We start from the raw sequence: 22,833 nt of genomic DNA on the forward strand, positions 1-22,833 counted from the left end.
GCTGGTTAAACACGACATGAAAATTAATCAATGTGTCAGACTGTCACTAGTCTTTCACAAGCCTAATATGAAATGAGAGGCACGCTGATGGGTCATGTGTCATACATGAACATTATTTTTAAAATTTAATATGAACCTAATATGAGCACAACCGGTTGCTCACCTACCTTTAGCCTATATTGAGGTCCATTGACATGACCTAGCAAGGCACAAACCCTACATTTATGAAACACTGACACAAGTGGCCCATCATGACTATTTCTTGGCCCATTCTAAGTACGACTTGCTTGAGCACGAGGTTTACTGACATTACATGTAGGCATACACGGCATAATCGTGCCCACCTTCGAGGTTTGTTAGTTTTTTATTCTCGAAATTATCGGGTGTTCGAATCCATCTCTCTTCAAATAAAATAAGTTCAAACAAAATTATATTGTATGAAAAAAGCTTAAACAACATAAGTTCAAAAAATTTAACAAAATAAAATAAATTACTTGTACAATTATACAAGTGAATTTAAACATTTGTTAGCCATAGCTTATTTTCTCGGTGTAAAGAAACGATTTCCACAAGGAAAATGACCATTTAACCCTGACCTCCATCCGGCAGGCTACCACTACTGAACTCCATCAAGCCATCAGGCCCCATCACCACCTTCACAATCAGTCAGGAAGGTCAACGCTTCATTAGTAGATCATTGATGGGAAAGTGACATAAGGTCAAGAGAATTCTAAGATTCATCCACTTGCAATGTGATTCACCATATTTGGAATTGGGATAAGGGAATAGGTGGTGATGAGTGGTTGATGAGCATATCAAATCATGTAGGAAGCTAATAGTTTAACGAATGTATCGTATCGTATGATCGAATAAGAAAGATGCTACTCTATAATCGCATTGAGATTACGCTACTCTATAATGACATTGAGATTATGAGTTTAATACGAAATATATCGACACTTATTTCTCAGGATAGAGAATTAGTGCATTGGTTGATTGTACAAAAATATGCGGAGATCTTTAGCTATAAACACTTGAGTACTTGACAGCATGACAGATTTTGATTATGTGGTGAATGTGATGAGATTCTTCGACAATCACTCTTATTTTGCAATGAGACATAATTCAATTGTTTATTCACGTCCTTTTCTATTTTTTTGGACAACAATTTTCTATAACTTTGACTCTTTGAGCATACAAAAAATAGGTAGGCAATCCGTCATTTTTATTCATAAAAACAAACTACTCTATCCTTATCTGTTTATCTGTTTACTAGTTCAAAATATAATACTCTAGTTTTGGGAAGAGTTCAAAAATGATCATCCTAAAAATATTATGCAATTGAGATTATTAGATATAAATGGAGTCCATACTCTTTTACTTGTAAGTGAATGCATTTTAAGGATTTCGGACCTGATTTTAGAAATGTTGTAGACGGATAGGTGCTTAAGTTCTTCCACAGAAATAGGTTAAAGTAAAACCAATGGCTCAAAGAATGTGGAAAGACTACAAAGCTTACCAGTTTCACTGATTTTGGAATTCCGCCTCCATCGCTCAGTTGAGCGCGGGCAGTATAACATAGACATATTCCATACTTAAGGAGCATACAGAGGTGTATCAGTTATGAAGTGCTTTTCTTTCCAAAGCATCATCTAATGGATACATAGGTCTAGATTGGTTAAGGGGAGATCCCATAACCAAAATAGTAAAATACAACAAATTAATCAGGAAAAGAAAAAAAAAAGAAAAGAAACGAAAACAGTGTCCCAACCCAAATTTAGGGTGTAGTTATATTTTGTCATGCAAAGTCACCACCAAGTCATGAGCATCATCCAACAGCTTCCAGACATCCAAATTCCCAGCCATGTTATTACATTCCCTTATTATTTCATCCATGCTGTCGTATTTCTCTAGTATAAGCTTCCTTCTCTGCAGCACACATGCTGCTACAGCGTAGAGAAGTAGATCGTCAGTGGGAGGGGCTCTCAGCCGCATTTTCCCCCATGCTGACTTGCTGATCCCGGCCCTAATTGCAGTCTGATCAGCCCACATAACCTCCCAGAGACAAAGTGTCTGCTCAAAAGTCAACTCTCTCCGAAAGAGGACCACTACCATTCTGTACAAAAAGAAACAGTCTTCTGCTTGAAGCTTCTCTAAATGTCTATAAAGATGCGAGTCTTTACACTTGATGATCTTGGATATAAGACCCAGCTGCCTTCTAATCCCTACCTCATCAAGCCGGAAGTTGTGCCTTGCTTTTTTCATGAAACCAACAAAGCACCAGAATGCCTCATGATCCTCCTCTATGACTGATATGATTGGAGAGAGAAGATCACTCATCCCTTGGCAGTAGCCAGTCTCAGGATCATAAAGTGCGTAAGCTTCAAGTATAGAAACGAGACGAGTAGCATGGTATATCATGCATGGTTCTAAGTGATCATATTCCTTCAAGCCAACTTTCTCAGCTTGTTGCATAGCCTTGGCTTCTGAGACTGCAGCCTGAGAGGGGCTGTATACGATCCACTCAGGATTCGCTCGAAGAGCATCAACACGGATAATCCTCTGCCATGTGGCAAAATCTTCAGAAGAGCAAAAATTCAACCCACCCCCGGTTTTTGAGGGAGAGGAAATTGTATTTTCATTCAGATCGTTTCCTTCAAATTCTTCAGCGCTAAGAAAAGGTACACTGTCAACTTCAGAAGACTCAGAATCAGATGTTTCTGAACTGGCGCCAGAACCTTCTTCACAGGTCAACACAATCTTTTCAGCCTCTTCCAATGACGTGACAGAGGGTAAAATCTCAGGATCCCAGATAGGTCCATCAGAGTCCGAAGGGCTATCCCCACCATTTGAAGATCTTGCACTGCTTAGGTCATCTGAATCAGGAGTGTCCGAAACTTGGCTGAAAAACCCACCACTACCACCATTGCTATTTTCAACAGTGTCATTCCCCTTAAAGCTTGCAGCACTGCGTCTTAGAATTCGACGACATTGTTTTCGCAAGTTTTCATATTCTTTCCTGATCAGAGGCAATAAACATCAAGCAATGAATCCATGAGCAATGTGAGGATAAAGGAGAATATCACAAATACAAAGGATGCAAAGTACCTTTTCTGATTTCTAGCAGAGTCTCTTTCCTCCTTCGTGCTGTTCAAGTCATAACTGCTCCAATAAAAGGGAACTCAATGTTACTAAACTTCTAACAAAAACCATCATAAAAAATTAAAGCCACAAATTAAGAACATGTAGCATAACACTAAATTCTACAACCAACTTCAAAGATAAAAAATCAGATTACTATGCCAAGACAATGGAATCACAAGAACAGCCTCTTTGCAGTTGCTGGAATTTAATTAACAGAGCCTCTTTGTGCACTTAAGGAGTCTTCGTAGAGGCATATAGGTCAAGGTATGGTGCAGTTAAGATACAGCTAAAAATTCTTCCAAAATCTGCCTAAAATATTATCTACTCTAAGCAGAGATGCCTAGTAACTTGTTAATAAATCCATCAAATGCCTAGAAACTATAACTAAATTGTAGCCTTGACTTGAGCACCACTTGTAAAACAAAGATTTTAAAGGGAACCATTATTGCAAATAATTCCTAAAAATACAGAAGAAAAAAAACAGTGGTATATTACTTCTTCGGTATCAAAATTACTTGCCAAATTTAATTATTACACTCACTATATAAAATCTTCAGAAATTTATTTTTGACATTAACCTAACACTGTTGCTTTCATACCATAACCAAAATACATGTTTGATTTGACTGATTAACAGTCAAAATTAGCGAGCTTTAACCAGCAGACTCAGATATCAGGGAACAATAGAATTAAACATGACAATATGAACATGCGGGAATCTATAGAAATAATCATGAGAAGCACAAAGGTAAGAGTTGCTTGGAGAGACAGTAAAGTGCTTGTTGGTGGAGACATAATTAACATAGACATTGATACAGCTTTTTTTGCCTCGTGGGGACATAAATCAGATACAGTAATTAGTTATGAAATCAAATCAGGTAAAAGAAAGCAATCCTGAGGTTAATACAAAAAGTGAAGACTAAACTATTGACTTCTCTTTCTATACTTACACTCCAAGAAGAAAGGGCCAAACTTCTGCTCTGATATTGGGATCTACACCCTGCAACAACGATATGAAACATGATCATTCCGGGGGGGAAAAAAAATACAATGCATTTAAATATGGAGCTGAAAATAGCGCCACAAGTTCAACCACTGACTAGGCAAACGACTTACTCCGCTTCTCACTCTCTTCAAAAGCTTCACTCCACCATTGATCAATTTACCATCGGGTCCAAATAGATGTTTCCATTGCTTGGATAGAAGAGCGCGTTTTCTCCTCCGCCTAGACCAAGGAGATTTTAGACTTAACCTGAACATAAAAAAGACACAAAAGAATCAATAAAGGATTGAACTTAGCTTCAGAACACAAACATTACAGAAGAAAACAGTCACTCAAGTATCATCATACCTTACCCTGGAATAAAATGATTTGCAACTAAATTTATCCACATCCAAAAGGAGCACAAACATTAAAATTACATTTTCTAGTAATTAGAACCTAAGAGGAATTGTTGATTTGTCCAAAAAAGATACATCAGTGTTCAATCCCAAACATGTAGGATGCAACATCGGTAATTTTGTTAGGTGAGGTGGTGCCATGGTGGTGGCATTGAAGGCAATGGCACGGTGGGGGTACAGTCAGAATGATTAACGCTCCGTATACATTTCCATACTGAATCCAAAGTAGAAGTCTTTCATAAGAAAATTTTAAAGCTTGAGATATACAATGATAAATTTGGTGAAGTTTGTTTGTCAAACATTATTTGACCTTTCTAAGAGTGATAGTTCCAAAATCTTTGAATTAGTCTTGTGTAGATATTCTCATCTACAGAACGGGTCAACAACGAAAGATTAGATCTTAATCACACTAAACTGTTTATACTATGTTAAACATCTAAGCACATTTTCAACTTTTGCAAATTATCCCCACTTGAATACCATACAACAAAACCCGAACTCGAATTAAAATTGAAAAAATAACAAATACTCCCTCCGTTCCGTTCCTTATTGTTCTTGCTATGCAAACTTCAACCACAAAAATCTTAAATTTCATGAATATGTAAATAATAAAAATCTATAATTAGAAAATATACAAAGGTGGAAATTAAAATGGTCAAGATTTGGCTGCGTTATACTAAGCTCATTTCCAGAAATTAAACGGGTCAACACGAAACGAATTAAAACAAATAAAAATTGAAGTAAGCAATTCAACTGTAAAGCAAAGCAATTAAGTAACAAAATTCCAGATCTCGGTCTCAAATCAGTAAAGTAAAAAAACAAACTCACCGATCACTAGAAACTGGGGAAGAAGAAGAAGACGAATTAGTAACTACGAAAAGCACCGATCTTAAGTGAATCCACGAAGAAGAAGAAGGAGACGGCGAAGACGACGACGAAGACGACGGCGTAGAAGTATGACTTCGCCGGAGAGATCTCAACAAATGTTTTTGTTCCGAAATCATATCTTAATCTTAATAACTACTAATTAAACTCCTAATTGTATAATTATACTCTCTGATTAACTTCCAAATCTGGATTATCTCCAATTAATCGATGATCAATATCTTCAAGAGTGAAAATGGAGGCGGCCACGGCGGCGCAAGCCGTGGCCGTCACAGGAGGAAGCTAAGCCAACATGATAAGACACTGTAACACTTGCGCCGCCGCCGTTGTCGCCGGAAAAATTGAAGAGTTGAATAAAGGAAGAAGAGGGAGTAACAGCATGAGAGATGGAGAAGGGTAAAATTGTCAAATTGTTGTTGAAATTAGCATAGTGGGATTGAATCACCACCATCACCAACTGAAAAAACCCAAACTTCTTGTTGTTGTTCTTCTTCTTCCTTCCAAAGTACCCCAACTACCCTTTACTCACTTTCTCTCTTTCTTCGCTTTTTCTCTTTATTTCAATTATACTGCTGTTCCTCTCTCTAAACCACTATCTTTTTTTAGTTTTTTGTTTTTTCTCTCTCTATTTCCTCTCCTGTTACTACCGTCACGGCGTTACTACATATTTATATGCGGTTTGCCCGCTTGAAGATGCGTAGGATAGAACCGATATGTCTTGTATAAGACGAGTGTATTTGAATGTCTGTGTATTAATTATACACGATAAGTGTATTTGTGTGTAAATCTTACGCGTTTTAAAATTGTACTTCTGAAATTTTTTTTTATTACAACGATTTTATATATGCAATACTTTCACTTATACATTATTTATTTCGATTTTATTAGATTCTTTTAGCTTTATTTTATCTTTTTTTTTATGTTTCACATATTTGTGATAAACACTATTAGTGATAAAATATCATTATTTTAAATATCATTTCCCTTGACCCTTGTTTAAACTTAAAATTATATTCCCTTCATTTAATTTCTACTTAACATATAATCTTTTCTTTCTTAACTCAACTTATTGTCGTTGAATTTTAATAAGCCAAATTCATTATTCTTCCAACTGGGTTTCCTATTGCCAATCCCAAATCTGAATAAAGGAGAAAGGTTACAGTAGGTCAGTAATATATAGTGTAAAATTTTGTCACATCGCTTGACATGATCCACAATAATTGAGAGTAGTACTAGAATGGATGACCTCTTGGGAAATCCTCACGTTGGTTCATATAACTGACCCCACTTATGGGATTAAGACGTTCAAGCTGAAGAAGAATTATTTTATTATTCTCCATTTCACTCCAAAAATTCTTTTCGCAATCTTCGAGATGTATTTTTATATCATTAATATATCTAATATTCTAATCTAATTATATTATTTCCAATCTCCCATCCTAAATTAGTGGTTACATATTCTTTTTCCAACTCTTTCAAATTAATTACTCGTATAACATTACATTTTTGGTAAATTTTTCTCACCTTCGTTTATTTTTATTCTAGATTAGTCAAGTTAAATACTTGAAAGTAGGGAGGATTTAAAATTTAGGATTTTCACCTCCAAGTACAATTGCTTGTTGAAATCTTTGGACATCTAAGATCAAAGATAAGCCTCTTATCAAGTGAGTTAAACTTTGTTTGGAGGGCTAAATTTAATTGGTTGTAGAAAAAAAAATAAGGATTAGCACAAGTAGAGCAAGCAGAGGAGATAATCAATAAAATTAGAATGAGACCATGTCATAATCATAAATATTACACATATTGAAGCACATAAATTACAAGTATTTAGAAAGAACTAAAGTATACTTATAATATACGTAACAAGATAACACGATCCCTCGTATATACCGTAAATATAAAGTCTATATACGGAATACAAGTTATCATTGAAGAAAAAAAAAAGGCGGAATAGAAGCATGGTAGTGATTAGAAGGAAAATAAATAAGTTCCGGCAATTAGCGCATATATTGGGGAATTAATCCCTTTCACACACTTCACTTTTATCATGCGCAGTTCCAAAACACCAAGTGGATCAAGTTCCCCTTTCTTTCTTTTTCTTTCTTTTTTAAGCTTTTTTTTATTAAATTTTTAATTTAAAATGAGCATACGTAAAAATTTGTGCTTGACAAGGAAATCTAATGATGAAAGATGATGAGTGTGATAAAGGGGCCCAACAACTCCATCCATATTTGACTTCAAAATCGACGTTTATTTTTTGGTATAAGCCCTTTTATTACTTTCGCTTTGTGTCTTTTTGCCTAAATTCTCCATCTTTGTCTTTTATTTGGCCCATTTTTTTAGGCCCATTTCTTGGATTTTTTTCTTTCCCCTTTGTGTTCAACATTTGAATAGTATATTGACTCGAGGCCTAGAGGGTGAGCTAGTCGACTTGTAACTTGTAAGTTGAACAAAAATCTAACCGAAAACATTGGACTAGGGTTGGGGTTTTGTAACCCATTTAAACATAGGTTGTTAAACTAGGTTTTTTTATTTTTTATTTTTTATTTTTTTTTAAATAAAAATAAAACACTTGTATTAAGGATAATATTTAGTAGCAAGTCTCATTTTTCTGTAGCACTAGTTTTTGAGATTGTGGATAAGAGGTGAATATAAAAATCAAGATAGAAAGGTTTAGTTAGTTAGAAATGAATTAAGGTAGTGAGATTTGGTTGATTAAATTTAGATTCGGGATTTTAAGATGTAGTAAGACTTTCATTTGGAGACGGCAGAAGGAAGTATGATTTCCACACCGTGGCTGAATTTATAAATCTATACTTACATTTGTTCGCTTCATTTGTTAACAAAATAGATAAATATGAGTCATAAGCCGAGTTCATTTTTTGAGCTATGCACCTAGTGTTTCAATTTAATTGCATCCTTCTGACCAGTGAGGTTATAGGGTTTGAAGGCTAATAAAAAGTAACAAAGACATTGAAGACATTTTTGGATCCTCATACAATTATTGTCTTAAAAAGGAGGTACAACACCCTTTTGGGGTGCTTATTCACAATAGCCAACTTATTTCCCATGGATAGCACAACTATCATCACAAGTAAAGTTATGGAACTTTGTGGAAACTTGTGCACAAAAAATAAAACTAAATCTAATGAAGAAAGAACATGAACTTCATGAATTTACAAGACAGCTACATATCATATTAGCAATCACGTAATTGTACATTATACCATAAATCAATGAGATAAAGGATGATTACTAAACCAATGAGATAAATGATGATCAGTAAACCAAGATATTTGTTACTGATATGTGTTAACATTATATTCAAAATTTGAGGTAGTATGTCAAATTTTTGAGATTCATTTCACCTTTACCATTCGATGAGACGCGTCTCACTTAATACCTTTTCTTACATCTATAAATTTATTATCGCTCGAAAAAATTTATATCAAGCGCTACCGCTGTAATGCCTGTAAAGATCTTGATTAGTGCGTAAACCTTCAAGGTATCGATACAAGTCATTGAAGTACGCTTTAACATGTTGGAACTCCAAGTCTCCAACTTCAAGATCCTGATCGAACATCTATAAGCCATCATGAATTTTATTCTGGATTGCTAGCTGAATGTAGCCCAATTTATGCCCAGCCCAAATTCATGACATCTTCGCTTTACAGTAGAGGCCCAACATAAGCCCAACAAAATATTAGTTTGTTGAGACAACATCACTATCGCAAGTTGGTATTTATTTCCCTCCATACTTAAGTTTTCAATCTGAAGTCGGTATTAATTTACCTCCATACTTGAAAGTTTTCATTTCTTTCACAATCATATCCATATCGTAATGCGTAATCCTGATCATAAGCTATTAAACTAATCAAAAATACTTTTTTTAGTTTCAATGCTTTGATTTAGACATGGTACAACGGTTTAAATTATATTTAAAGGAGAAAAGATGATCACAAATTCTTATATATGGCTGACCATACCGTGTGGGCATCATAAGGTTACTTCGTTAGCATTATAGGGGTTACTTCGTAAATGTTATAGGGCTTATTCGGTTAGTGTTAAAGAGTTACTCGGTCACTATTACAGGAGTTACTTAGTCGGTGTTATAGGGGTTACTTTGCTCTTTTACAAGTGGACATACGGTGTAATTAGCCGCACACAAAACAGGCTGAAATATAATTACGTGTAATAGTTACAAAATATCAATTTTAAATAAGCGTCATTTACTAAAAATTAAACATATTATTGTTCTGTCAAAATAAGATACTCTCTATTTTCTTTTGATTGTTCCATTGAAATATTTAGAAATTCTATGGAGATGAAATCTAGTAATTTAATACTCCGTAATATAGTCATGTTTTATGTGGAATATTGTTAAATTCGTTTAGTTTTTATATTTCGAATATGTAGTTTTTATAATTTTTGTAATACAAAACTTGAAATATTTTAATTACGTTATTGCATTGAAAACCGTGTAAATATCAAATGAGACAAACATTTTAAAACAAAAAGATTATTAATGATTGAAATCATCTATCAACGAGCGTAAACAAAGAAAATATGAACACTTTGGGAAGCTATTGAAGCTAATTAATCTAGACATGTAACTTCAATTTACGTCTAAAAATTTGAATATTAGGTGAGCTACCATTTTATTTAATGAGTCGACACATTTTAATTTGTTCAACCCCCCCTACCCAACTAAATATCCCACCTTCATGCAATATTAGTAGAAATACCCCTCCTCCATCCCTCTTCACTTCCACACATCATCCTTCATCATCCATCCCTCAAAACACAAACACTACATACCCAAAAATGGCAAGCACTACCCTACAAGTGAAAGACGAGCGAGCCGGGGCTGAGATCGTGTACGGGGCCGAAGAGTGCCAAAAGCAATCCCATGAACTCCTACAAGAAATGGGGTTCCCTAAGGGTGTAATGCCCTTAAAGGATCTTGTAGAGTGCGGAAGAGTACGCGAAACCGGTTTCGTGTGGATGAAACAGAAGGCTCCCTCCGAACATTACTTCGAAGAGAGCAAGACACTAACTAGCTACGCTACAGAAGTAACGTCGTATGTAGAGAAAGGAAAGATGAAGAAGATGACAGGGGTTAAGAGTAAGCAATTGTTAATGTGGATTACTATAACTGAGATGAGTGTTGATGATCCTTGTTCGGGTAAGATTCACTTCAAGACTGCTGTTGGTATTGGCAAGTCTTTTCCTATTACTGCTTTTATGGATCCTGAAGAGAAGGTTAAGTACTTGGAGAATAAGAAATCTGATCAAAACAAAAAGTGATTGGTTTCCTTTATTTGTTTCGATAAAATCCGACTATATGCTTGACTTCTATCTCCCGTTTTAGTTAATTTATATTACGAGTATCATTTTCTATGTTTTATGTATGTATATGCTATTGGCTTCTTGAAAATTCAAGGTTGAATGAAGCCTTTATTTTTTCAAAAATAAATTCACTATTTGAACATTAATGGAAGCCAATGCAAAGATCGAGTATATATATGTCATTAATTATCTTTAATTTTGTTGTTTTATTATCTACATTATGGTAGAAATAATGCTCTTCATCTATATTTAAGAGATATATACTTGTATGTCATACCAATATAAATTAAACTTTCCTTAATTTTTTTGCACCAACGCAAGATTTAGTCATTAAGCAAAGACTTTGAATTGCACTACGGAGTACCAATTTACCAAACAAGCACATTTGGTAGGGGTGTTGCAAAGAATAAAAATCATTAATTAAATTGGCTATTAAAGTAGCTAGCTAATGGAGTGGGGAGATATATGGGCTGGACGGTGGGACTTGATGGCTAGATAATGGGACAAGAGTATGTATCCAATGCTTCCCAAAATACTTTGGTTTAAATATCAATCGAGCATTATTGAGACCTTTTTTCTTTTTAATTATTAATATTAATTGAGATGATTTTAACAAGGATTCAAAAATTGATTATATTTTTTCTTATGGCCAATCACTAACATGAGTTGAAGTAGAGTAGGTGAATATTGTACAAAATCAAATTGTTTCACTAACAAAAAAAAAAAAAAAAAAAAAAAAAAAAAAGAAAAATAGAAGACGAAGAAGGAGGGAGTATATTAAACAAAATCAACTTTATATTCTCCATCACCAACTACAGTAGTTAGCATTGTCACCGCTCCCTTATTCAAGCTTAGCATACCTTTCATATCAATTAACACATTTTAATTTTAACTCTATTCATATTCGTAGTATTTTTTGTGACTTACATATTAGAGAAGATCATGATTATGTGAAGTTTTGTTAGATATGGAATACATCTAATCGAAGAGATTACTATTTAAATCATAAATTTGCAAACGTGTCTAGATAATTCAACTAAAATGAAAATGAAATTCCGTATGCCAATAATAAAATAAAAAAAATCGAACCAATGCATGACGTGGACCAACCAAGCCCGCTAATTCGTCAATTATTTTTTAAATAGTTTGATACTTTGACTACATTATACTATAACTACTCCCCACAAAACCACCCACTCATGTCCATGGCCCGTCTAGACGCTCATTCACTCTTCCGTTTCCTACACTTTCCTTCCGCCTTCACCACCATCACAACCCACCGTTACCTCCGCCTCCACGTCACCCAATCCGACGTGTCATCTTCAACCCAAATTTCAGAAAATGGGGCCCCACAAACAGTTCAAGTCCACCCGTCTCTCGAAGTCATCGGAGGAGGTCGGGACAAGTATTTATCCGCTTTGAAGAAGAATCTGGAGCACCCTTATAACCCGTTTCCGATTATCGGATCGAATCGACACGTGGAAACTATTTTTGCGGCGTTTTACCGGTCGTTACCGGATGTTAAGTTCTGGCGTGAGTGTTTAAGGACTAAAGATGACGGTGCTGTTGCTCTTGATTGGGTTGCCGGTGATCATCGAAAGCTTCCTCCTCTCTCTCCTGTTCTCATTTTGCTAGTAAGTTGATTTCTAATTTTTAGTTTAAAAATTCTAATCTTCAATTTAATTTAGTCTAATTAGTTGATTCTTTTAAATTATTTGATATAAGTTTAAGGGAAATTGGAGGTTGTCGAGTTTTATTATACACCCGCGTGTACCGACGATGATGTTTAGTAATTTACAGGATAAATGTGGTACACCCCATTGTATAATGAATTAATAAGGTAGTTGGGTCTTGGAACTAAGGTGGAATTTGGTCTTAGTTACTTTCAATTGTGATTTTCTAGAATAAAGAATTAAAGATTAGTGTTGAAAATGGAAGTTTATGTGCCCAAATTTCAAATGCCATCTTTGCTAAGTGGGTGAAAACATCCAAAAGAGAGTGTTTCTTACTCCTTAATTAATGACCTCTTTGTTAGCTAGGAATTTCTATTTTCTCTATATGTAGATTGTTCTTATATTGGTTGAGAGAATGAGAGCAAAGTCAGCAAACTGACCAAATGAGAAGGGTAAGTAAGAAGCTATGGTGTTTCTTGCTCATAAAGAAGGAAAACTAATGCACGTATCTGAGTTAATTGTCGCATTGTTCCAACCCATTAGGATATGACACAATGTTACTGAAAGTCACATATTTATGGATTGGTTTATTTTCAAACTCTCAATACTCAACCTTAGTACGTAATTTTCTAGCACATGACAACCTTTTCAGGACATAAGTCATTGGTAAATGTCATATGGAAACATTATAGGTACTTGCTTAGTTGCTTATTTAGAATGTAAGCTAAAGTGTACAACCAAAACAGACTCTGCTACACAATAACTAGAACTCTAGCTGCCAGTTTTTGACTTTGATGTGCTTCTGATGAGGATATCTTTCATAAGGGGATCATAATGTGTAACTAGCAAGGTGTTGTAGAAATTCCTAGCTAACAAAAATCGAAGGAGAGCAATAACAAAAGATATTAATGTATATGTGTAAACTGGTAAAGGGAGTGATCTTACTGATAAACTGAGTGTAAGTAATGGGCAATTAAAGGGAGTAAAAGTTTGTGACTGAAGTTATCTAATTTGTATGGCCATCAGAAATTCAGAAGTTGAGTTCTTAAACATTAGATCTCACTCCTGTTCCAATTGTTTAATTTATTTTTTCATACTCTTATAGTCTTATTATACCCATTAGTGATATGCTGTGTCAAGGACTATTGCTTATGGTAGGTTGGAGAAGAGTGTTGAATGCTGAGAATGATGAAGTATGGTGATAGGGATTATTGATTAGAGAACATATTGTGCAGCCAGGTCTTACCGGAGGAAGTGATGATACTTATGTAAGACACATGTTGATTAGGGCCAGGAAGCTGGGTTGGCGAGTGGTTGTCTTTAACAGCCGTGGCTGTGGTAATAGCCCCGTTACTACTCCTCAGGTAATTCCTTCCTCATCATGTTCACTTTCCCCTCCCCTCCTCTTCGAAAAAAAGGAACTTTAGAGAAAGAAAGAAAAAGATTGATGCTGCAGAAATTGAAAGGCTATAATCGTTGATATGGGCAGTTTTATTCAGCATCATTCACTGGGGATCTTACTGAAGTGATCGCACACGTCAGTGGTAGATATCCGGAAGCCAAGTTATATGCTGTCGGCTGGTCTCTTGGAGCTAATATACTTGTGTGTTACTTGGGTCAGGTATGGTCTATTTCATTGTATGCTTTTATCGCTAACATGGTATACTTACTTAATTAGCTCCTTCACTAACTGTGTCTGTGTTTTGTGTGCATTATTTAACATTATTTCTTAACACTTTTTGACTTGTATGTACTCAAGATGATGCATGCAATAATGAAGATGCCTTTGTAAGGTTAAGGGAAATAGTTAATCGTAGCCATAACTTAGATAAGTCAATTCGTCAATACATAGGACTGGAATATACTTCCTCCATTGCGTAATTACTGCAACACTTATCCTTTAGGAAATTTCACAGTAATTGCAACATTATTGGATTTGGCTAGTAGGTCTCTCTATCTTTCTCCCCCTCCCCCTTCTTTTGTAGTATATATTGAATAGAGGAAGACCATATTTTCTTCACCTTATTTTAGAAACTTTTGAATGATTCTTGTTAGAATTAGATACACCAAACTAAAAAGATTCAGACCACATCAACCCTAAACTTCTTATTTCCATTTACTTATGATTAAATTATAACTCTAATTGCGTATTAGTAAATATTATGAACATGAAATATATGGAAAATATATATTGAGATTATTTTAACTAGATTCCACTTGAGACTTGACCATGTTTTTCCTATATAGTAGTGTAAACATACAATAGAAAGATTCAGACCAACCCTTAGCAAAATCAGACCAAAACACCTTATTTCAGTGAAAAGAACAAACCTGAACTAGTATCAACAGTTTTCATGCTGATGAGATTATTAGGTGCATCACTTTTACATTCTTCACTTTCCTTCATCAACTGCAAGCTTTTAAATGAGTATTATGAGTGTTTGTTGTGAATCGGTTTTGACTGGAGATCATGTTCTTTTGCAAAGCCACCTTAAGATTGCTCATTCTGTGTTTTTCAGCAATACTGTTTATTTGTTTTAAATATTCTCAGTTTCTCTCTAATTACTGTGTTTATCCTTAGGAATCACATAAATGCACCCTTTCTGGAGCTGTGAGCCTGTGTAACCCTTTCAATCTACCAATTGCAGATGAGGACTTCCACAAAGGCTTTAATAATATTTATGACAAAGCATTAGCAAGTAGCCTTAGAAGAATATTCAAGAAGTAATGATAACCTGCGATTTTTAGCTGTCTCTATATTGTTATATTTATATATACTCTCTTCTCCTGGGAATAATAATTACTTATACTATTTGAGATGTTTGATGAAGTTGAGCAACTTCAGTTGGTTTTTTGTCAGAATTTTCTTTTATAAGACCAGTTTGCTTGCGTCTCAGGCATGCAGCTCTCTTTGAAGACATTGGTGGGGAGTATAACATACCAATGGTTGCATATGCGAAGACTGTAAGGGAGTTTGATGAAGGACTGACACGAGGTCAGTACGATTCTCATCTGTAGAAGAAAAAACTTCTTATGCAATTTGTTATTCATGTCTAATTTGCCTGCCCTTTCTAACATCTTGCAGTATCTTTTGGGTTCAAGTCAGCTGATGACTACTACTTTCATTCAAGCAGTGCAGATTCAATTAAGGATGTTTGTACACCATTGCTATGCATTCAGGTAGTGTTTTGTTGACGTGTTTGCATCTGTATTAGTATATGTCAAAAGTTTGTATCAGAATGACAGAGAAGTGTAGGGCATCATTTTTATGAGCACTTAAACAAGCCGACAATAATGGGTATAAAAAAAAGAGTGTGTAAATGTAGCCTTCGCTGCAATTGCAAAGTACTGCAAGTATAAAGAAGAGTGGAAAGTACTTGAATTAGTGATGAGGGAGATATAAGGCATGTACTGTATATATTCTATGTCAAACATATGAAGCCAGAGTGTGGAAATTGAGATGAGGACTGCATAGATTATTGGATTACTACTTACCGGAGTCAATAAACAATCTGAATTTTCATATCTGCATGTTTTGCAGGCTGCAAATGATCCCATTGCTCCAGCCAGGGGTATTCCTCGCAAAGACATCGAGGTTTGTGATTATTGCTAATTTTGTTCATTATTTTACTCCAATGCTTTTTTAATACTCTTGAAAGGTTGGTGTGTTTTTGCACATATTCTCTTCTCCTATGAAGAGATCGAGTTGATGAATTGCTTATGTTTTGGATGTTATTCTTGGATCCTTGTGTAACTAGTGGTATATACTGCATCTTAAGAGGTGCGTATTATGAAGTAGCTTGCCACGATATATTATACTTTATTAGTTTTTGAATGTTCCACACAGTTAGTTGGGATAGCTTGGTTTGGTCTCTTTGTTTTCTATGAAATACAAGTATATTGATACTACCTAGTAGCAGATCTAGTATGTGCTGGGATGTGAACTGGCGCCTCAAATTATGAAAATTGCTATTTGCTACTTGTAATTATTTATTGCAGCCCCTTAATATAACCCAGTATTGGACCTACTCTTGAGCTAATATTGTTGATTTCACCGATCTGGTGGTCTGATCTGCGCGGGAAATGAGTTTGATGTTTGCTTTTTTTCTAAAACACGTGATTATTTAGCTCTGAAAGGTGTATGTCTTGTTTGGTGATCAAACTGTCCTTTATCTAACTTTGTTTTCTTTTATCAGGAAAATCAGAACTGTCTGTTGATTGTTACACCGAATGGTGGTCATTTGGGGTGGGTTGCTGGTAATGAAGCTCCATTTGGAGCACCATGGACGGATCCATGTGTGATAGACTTTTTGCAACATCTTGATAGGAGATTGTCTGAAACCTCATCGTCACCTAGCCAATTGAATGAGGCCCCAATGTGTACCGAGGGTGGTTTGGTAGCAGCCGAGGTATAGCTGGCAATTAAATGATTGCTGTTTCTGTGAAGATTGTTAGCATTTAGCAATGCAAACATACCTTCTGTAAAATCAAATTGCTCAATTCTTTCTGATATACCCAAAATTCTGTAGATAGTTCGATTCCTTCACTAGACTTCCTTTTAGGAAGCTCGAGGCATGATTTATTGGCTGATAAGAATCCAGCAACCATTGTGTATTCCTTCCTTGCTTAATTGCAAATGACCCAAATGTAATATTATTTCGGAAATGTATTGAAGTTTGCATTACAATATGACTACACGGAATAATCAAATTTGGTTTATGTAGCCGACCCCATTTATGAGATTAAGATTTTGATTGATTGATTGATATTGAAGTTTGCATTACAGTATGACTATTTTGTTTAGTTTGGGAAGGTAATGAAAATTGAAATAAGGTACTGAAAATTGAAATGATGATGTAACATTTCATTTAAATTGGCTACCCTCATTGTGCTGTACAGTAACTATTTAGAGGTGAACAAAATGCACACACAATGAAAAGCATGCTAATACTTTCCAAGCCACTGCTTTCTGTAATTACTTTTTCTCTCTTAATCTAATTTATTTATTTATTTTTTATTTATTTTTATTTATTTTTATTTTATTTTTTTTTTTAAAAAAAAAGGGTACGTTGGGCACATTGTCTGAATAGTGAGCTGTAAAGAACAGAAAAAACAGTACAGCAGAAAGTATAAATTGCCCAAAATTTCTCTCCATTAAAGAGAGTGTTTCCTAAAACTTTGACAAAAATGGAAAAAATGGGTTAAGCTAAGTTTTGCAATTGCTTTTACCAAAACTAAATTAGATTCTCTTTCTGATTGATTTATTTATACTGAGTAAATGAATTCCATTATCTTCTTGATTATCATTCCCAGTTATCATTCAGCTCTCTGATCCTCCATTTTTCTATCTCTAATTTCAGTTTCAAAACAGAGTAACATAAGCAATGGCATCAATCACCCTTTTTTCTACTATCATCATTGTAATGATCTTGGCAAATTGTAAGTCCTCTTTAACAATTTCTATGACTTTTGATTTCATAAATTGTCTTTAATTCTAGTAAGTTCTTAGCTTAATTGTTCTTAATGGAATATTCATTTCAGTTCATTCATTACTCTTTCAATTTAATCTCTTGCTTTAGGTGGACCGACGAATTCGGCTGTAAATGACAGCGACGGTGGTGATCAATCGCCGAGGTTTTGTGGAGAAGTATGGTTGAATCCGAAGTATGTATGCCGGTCATACAAATGCCGTACTGGAGGAACTTGCTGGTGTTTTCTGGAATTCGATTGCGGCTATAAAAGTAAAGAAGAGTGCATGAAGATATTCAACTCTACGTGCACACTTAATCCTCCTGCTAATAGGAGTAATAGATTTAACAAATTTGGTTTGATCTTTGTTATTACTTTAGCTATTTTCGTGTTTTTGCTGGTTTCTTATCTCTTTGTTATTTTCGGTTATCAAACCCTTCATCGGTTATTGATACGAGTAATAAACCAACTCTTTATGCTTAGCAGCTTACTAATTGTAACCTCGGTTAACAGTTAATCTATCTACTATTCTACTTAGATGTTGCAAACTTTTTTTATTTTTTTCTTTTGTAAAATTCAGCAATGTAAGGCTATTAGAGCCACAAGAGATGTAAATTGAAAAATAGTAATGAAATGCAAATTGGTTTGAACATGCTTTGTTATACCTTAATTTCATCCTGTAATGATAGGTGGCATTACCATTTACACCTCTCTACCACTCGCAGAAAAGCACAATCAATTAAATTGAACTCTTTCTACAATTGTCACTTGGGTCAGGTATGGTATGGTGTGTGTTAGATTTCGAGAAAAATCCTCAAATTGGAGTGTGTACCATTGATCAATATATATAGAGTTTAAGACTAGTTCTTATCACATTGGAAACCTAGTACGATAAGGATACAAAATATATCGTAATTTGTTATCAGATCAGTCTATTCGTCTGTTACCTCTGTTTCATCTGCTTTCAGATTGCTAACATACCAATGGTTGCAAATGCGAAGACTGTAAGGGAGTTTGATGAGGGACTGACTCGAGGTCAGTACGTTTCTCATCTGTAGTAGAAAGATCTCTTAATGTAATTTGCTATCCATGCCTATCTAAAATTTCGCAGCATTATTGGGTTAAAGTCAGCTGGTGATTACTACTTGCATTCAAGCAGTGCAGATTCAATTAAGCATGTCTGTACACCATTGCTTTGTATTCAGGTAGTGTTTTGTCAGCACATAAGCATCCGTATATGTCAAGCCTCTTTGCTTGGAACTTTATATCAGAATGACACAAAGTGTAGGAACATCAGACTTATTAAGGTATGTGTTTTCCCTATGTTTTGTTCATGTTTTGACTCCAACGCTTAAAAAATAAACTAATGATAACAATGATACGAGTACTTATTAAGGGTTGCTGTATGTATGCCATGTATCTTTGTACCTGTTCTCAGCTCCTATCTAGAGAGGCTGCAGGATTTGATTTCTTATTTTCGGATGTTATTTTGGCATCCTGATCTAGTTATATACTACGAATACATCGTTGTATTGAAGTTAATTGCCACAATTTCAAATGGTATTTGAATCTGCCATTCAGTTAGTTGGGGTTGCTTGGTGTGCTCTCTTTGTTTTCCATTTATTTATATGCATACTAATTACCTGTAGCGGATCGACTATGCATGTTCAATGGGATTCAAGTGACACTTCAATATAAAAAAAAGTGCAAATTTTCTATTTACTTATTTCAGCCTAATTTTGGTACCCTGAAACTCTCTGATTGATAACTTCATATTCTGCTTTCTCTTAAGCTGATACTGTTGATCAACTTGATTTTACTGTCAGATGATCTGATCTACTAGTATTTGGGAAATGAGTTTGCTGCTTGCTTTTATCTGGAACGTGTGATTATTTAGTATTTACCTTTGAGCCTCTGAATGATGGATGTTTGTCTGTACTTTGGTCCTTTGCTTTCTTCTATCAGGAAAATCAGAACTGTGTTAATTGTTATATCGAATGATGGTCATTAGGGGAGGATTGCTGGTAATGAAGTGCTGCTTGGAGCACCATGGACATCGCCATGCATGATAGACTTTTTGCAACACCTTGAGAGGGGATTGTCCGAAACCTCATTGTCGCCTAGCCAATTAAATGAGGCCCCCGGTGTGTACTGAAGGTGGCTTGGTAGCAGCCGAGGTGTAGCTGGTGATTAAATGATCTGTGTAAATTATTACGGAGTAGCATTTAGCTATACATAGCTGTTGTAAAATCAATTGCACAATTCTTTCTGATGTACCAAAGATTTCGTTCATAGTTCGACTCCTTCTCTAGTTTTCCTCTTAGGAAGCTCGAGGCATGATTTATTGGATGATAAGAATGCAACAACATTTTTGTATTCTTTGCTTAATTGCAAATCACCAAATGTTAGATTTTTTTTTTCTCAAATGTATTGAAGTTTGTATCACAGTATGACTATTTTGTTTAGTTTGGAGAGGTCTTGAAGACTTGAAGATTAACATGATGATGTAACCATTTCATTTAAATAGGTCACCATATTATTTTGCTGCATGTTAATTGGTTTTGATCATCCTTCCAAACTTGACTCTGCAAGTAGAGATGACAGATTGAAATGTGGGTACAATTTCGCGATCATGCAATGCACCCGGCCCATCAATTAAAACAAGCATTTGCTTCGTTTAGGTTTATTGGGCCTTATTAGAGGTTTGACCATTATGAAAAAAAATCATTTGAGAGTTTGACCGGTAAACATCCCATGTCTAAACATATACATCGACCATCTTTTGTGAATAATATGTAAGGACAAACATTATGTGGGATCTTTTTTAATTCGTCTCAATAAGTACTATCATAATATATAATTTTTATAATTTTTACTTTTGGAGAATTTAAAGTTATTGATCGTTAAAACTTTGCATTGGAAAGCGTGATAAAATAAAACAACTCAAGAAAAAAAAAACGGAGGAAGTACTTCGTATTTGAGTAATAGCTAGTTTATGATAACAAAATTTTCTTAATTATTTTTCATTCATGTTTTTTTAAAAGCTACTCATATGAGATATTTAGAACATTATAAAATGGGTAACAAAAAAAGTATAGTAAATAAAAAATGTTTTATATGCAATTGAAAATATATGATGCCTTTGGAAAACAATGTACAATTTGTAGTATAAAAATTTTCTTAAGTCAATTTTTATACAAATTAAACCAATTTTATTAGTTAACTAATTAATTTTATTTTGAAAGTACATATATTAATTTTAAATGTAATTGAATTATTAGATGCAATGACTCGGGGCGCCTAAGCCAATAACTAACTACTTAACAACTTATAAAATCATCTTGCTAATGCTAGACAAGGTTAACCATTATTTCATATGCTACAAAAAGCCAACATGTTAATATGTTATTATTTTATGTTTTAATTTTTGATGGATGGGTACGTATGTATAATTTTATGTTGACTGGTGCGGTCATCTTCTACTCTTTGTCATAAATTAATAAACAATATATAAAAACAATAAATTATTGTATCACACCTATATATATATATATAATTATTATAATTAGAGTCCATGTTTTTTTTGGTTCACTAGAGTCCATTAACATTCAAATTTTTGGATGTTGTACGAAATTTTTAATAGTAAGAACAATAACAACGAATTAAGGATCTACTAATTAAATTCAAGTCAAATTGTTCATAAATTTTATTGTACTTTTTGGACTACGTTGTGGCGGTCACGTCAATGTTCCTATCAAATGTGGTGCTAACATGACGCATAGGAAGTTAGCAGCCAATATTGCTACAATGACAACAATGTGCATGTGGTGCGTGAATATTTTGAGCTTGAATTGAGTACAATCTTGTCTAAGCTTAGTAAGCACTTAGGTCACAAAAACATTTCTTGCTTGACGAGCATGTTTAGATTGAGAAGTGTGTACAATCTTTTCATAAATTAAGTCGCTTGTTTAGTGCCATATGTACGTACATGTAATTGACGTAAAGTTAAAAGTTAATTAATCATTTTGTAATGCGAAGCATTCACTAATATTTAGTAGATGTCATACTTGTCCTAGATATAAACATCACTACACAAAGCAAGACTAATCTGTTAGGATTCAACTCTTGCATTTTTCATGCTACCACTTTAATAAAAGCCTAATGTATGTTTAAATTTATATTAAACTTACCAACGACTAATATTAGTGAAAGAGATTCAAAGAGTAGAGGGGAGGAAAATTTTTGGACAACTTGTATTAGGGGAAAAGGACATTAATAAATTCACGTTTACAGAGAACCATATTAAAAATAAATTAAGGATACATCGACCATTAGTAATACATTTGATTATAAGAACAAAAAAAAAAAAAAAAAAGAATTACAAAACTAATTACTGTATTAAGTGTATTTGTTTAGAAATGAAATGTCCAATCTACATGGTTGTATACTATATGAAGTTTATTAACTTATTATATACATAGGATACTACCAAACAAAACTCATTTGGCCTATTACCCTCGTTTATAATACCACGTACAATTCTTTGTTTAATATTTATGAGACTGTAATTGTTTACTTCATATGAAATCTAAAATCCAACATGAACTTTTCTTTACTTCATTCATGTTCATTGCATATAACAATTTATGTTTAGTTTTTTTTTTTTTTTTTTTTTTTTTGGAAACCATAGTTTAGTAGTATTATAAATGAGGGTAATTGGCCAAATGCTATAGAAAATAATTTATTGTTTTTTTCAATTAAAATGGTAAGGAGTTTTATAGTTGAAAAATTATTTTATTTGAGAAAGTCAACAGTTGTTTCATATTGTAATTAATTATTTTATTGATAATTATCTACTAGTATATGTTTTAATTTTAAGATTAAACTAGGTTAAAATCTCGTGCAATGCACG

The 22,833-nt window shown here is 34.1% G+C and overlaps 3 protein-coding genes across 3 annotated transcripts; 2 read left to right on the forward strand and 1 right to left on the reverse strand.

Annotated features, from left to right (window-relative positions):
- Positions 1 to 1,488: 1,488 nt before the first annotated feature.
- On the reverse strand, positions 1,489 to 6,089 carry LOC110732299 (GTPase-activating protein gyp7-like). Its single transcript, XM_021912220.1, has 5 exons — positions 5,374 to 6,089; positions 4,261 to 4,396; positions 4,095 to 4,144; positions 3,109 to 3,162; positions 1,489 to 3,019 (listed from the first exon to the last, which is right to left on the reverse strand). Exons 1-5 carry the CDS (start codon positions 5,547 to 5,549, stop codon positions 1,789 to 1,791), a joined length of 1,647 nt encoding a protein of 548 aa, XP_021767912.1. The 5' UTR covers positions 5,550 to 6,089; the 3' UTR covers positions 1,489 to 1,788.
- A 4,037-nt stretch (positions 6,090 to 10,126) lies between these two features.
- On the forward strand, positions 10,127 to 10,975 carry LOC110732302. The gene has a single exon (XM_021912223.1). It carries the CDS (start codon positions 10,255 to 10,257, stop codon positions 10,735 to 10,737), a length of 483 nt encoding a protein of 160 aa, XP_021767915.1. The 5' UTR covers positions 10,127 to 10,254; the 3' UTR covers positions 10,738 to 10,975.
- An 82-nt stretch (positions 10,976 to 11,057) lies between these two features.
- On the forward strand, positions 11,058 to 17,217 carry LOC110732301 (embryogenesis-associated protein EMB8-like). Its single transcript, XM_021912222.1, has 8 exons — positions 11,058 to 12,413; positions 13,688 to 13,816; positions 13,942 to 14,073; positions 15,034 to 15,176; positions 15,350 to 15,447; positions 15,538 to 15,632; positions 15,994 to 16,047; positions 16,649 to 17,217. The coding sequence occupies exons 1-8, from the start codon at positions 11,979 to 11,981 to the stop codon at positions 16,865 to 16,867; spliced, it is 1,305 nt and encodes a 434-aa protein (XP_021767914.1). The 5' UTR covers positions 11,058 to 11,978; the 3' UTR covers positions 16,868 to 17,217.
- Positions 17,218 to 22,833: the final 5,616 nt, after the last annotated feature.

Source organism: Chenopodium quinoa, unplaced genomic scaffold, assembly GCF_001683475.1.
Source record: "Chenopodium quinoa cultivar QQ74 unplaced genomic scaffold, ASM168347v1, whole genome shotgun sequence".
Lineage (NCBI taxonomy): Eukaryota > Viridiplantae > Streptophyta > Magnoliopsida > Caryophyllales > Amaranthaceae > Chenopodium > Chenopodium quinoa.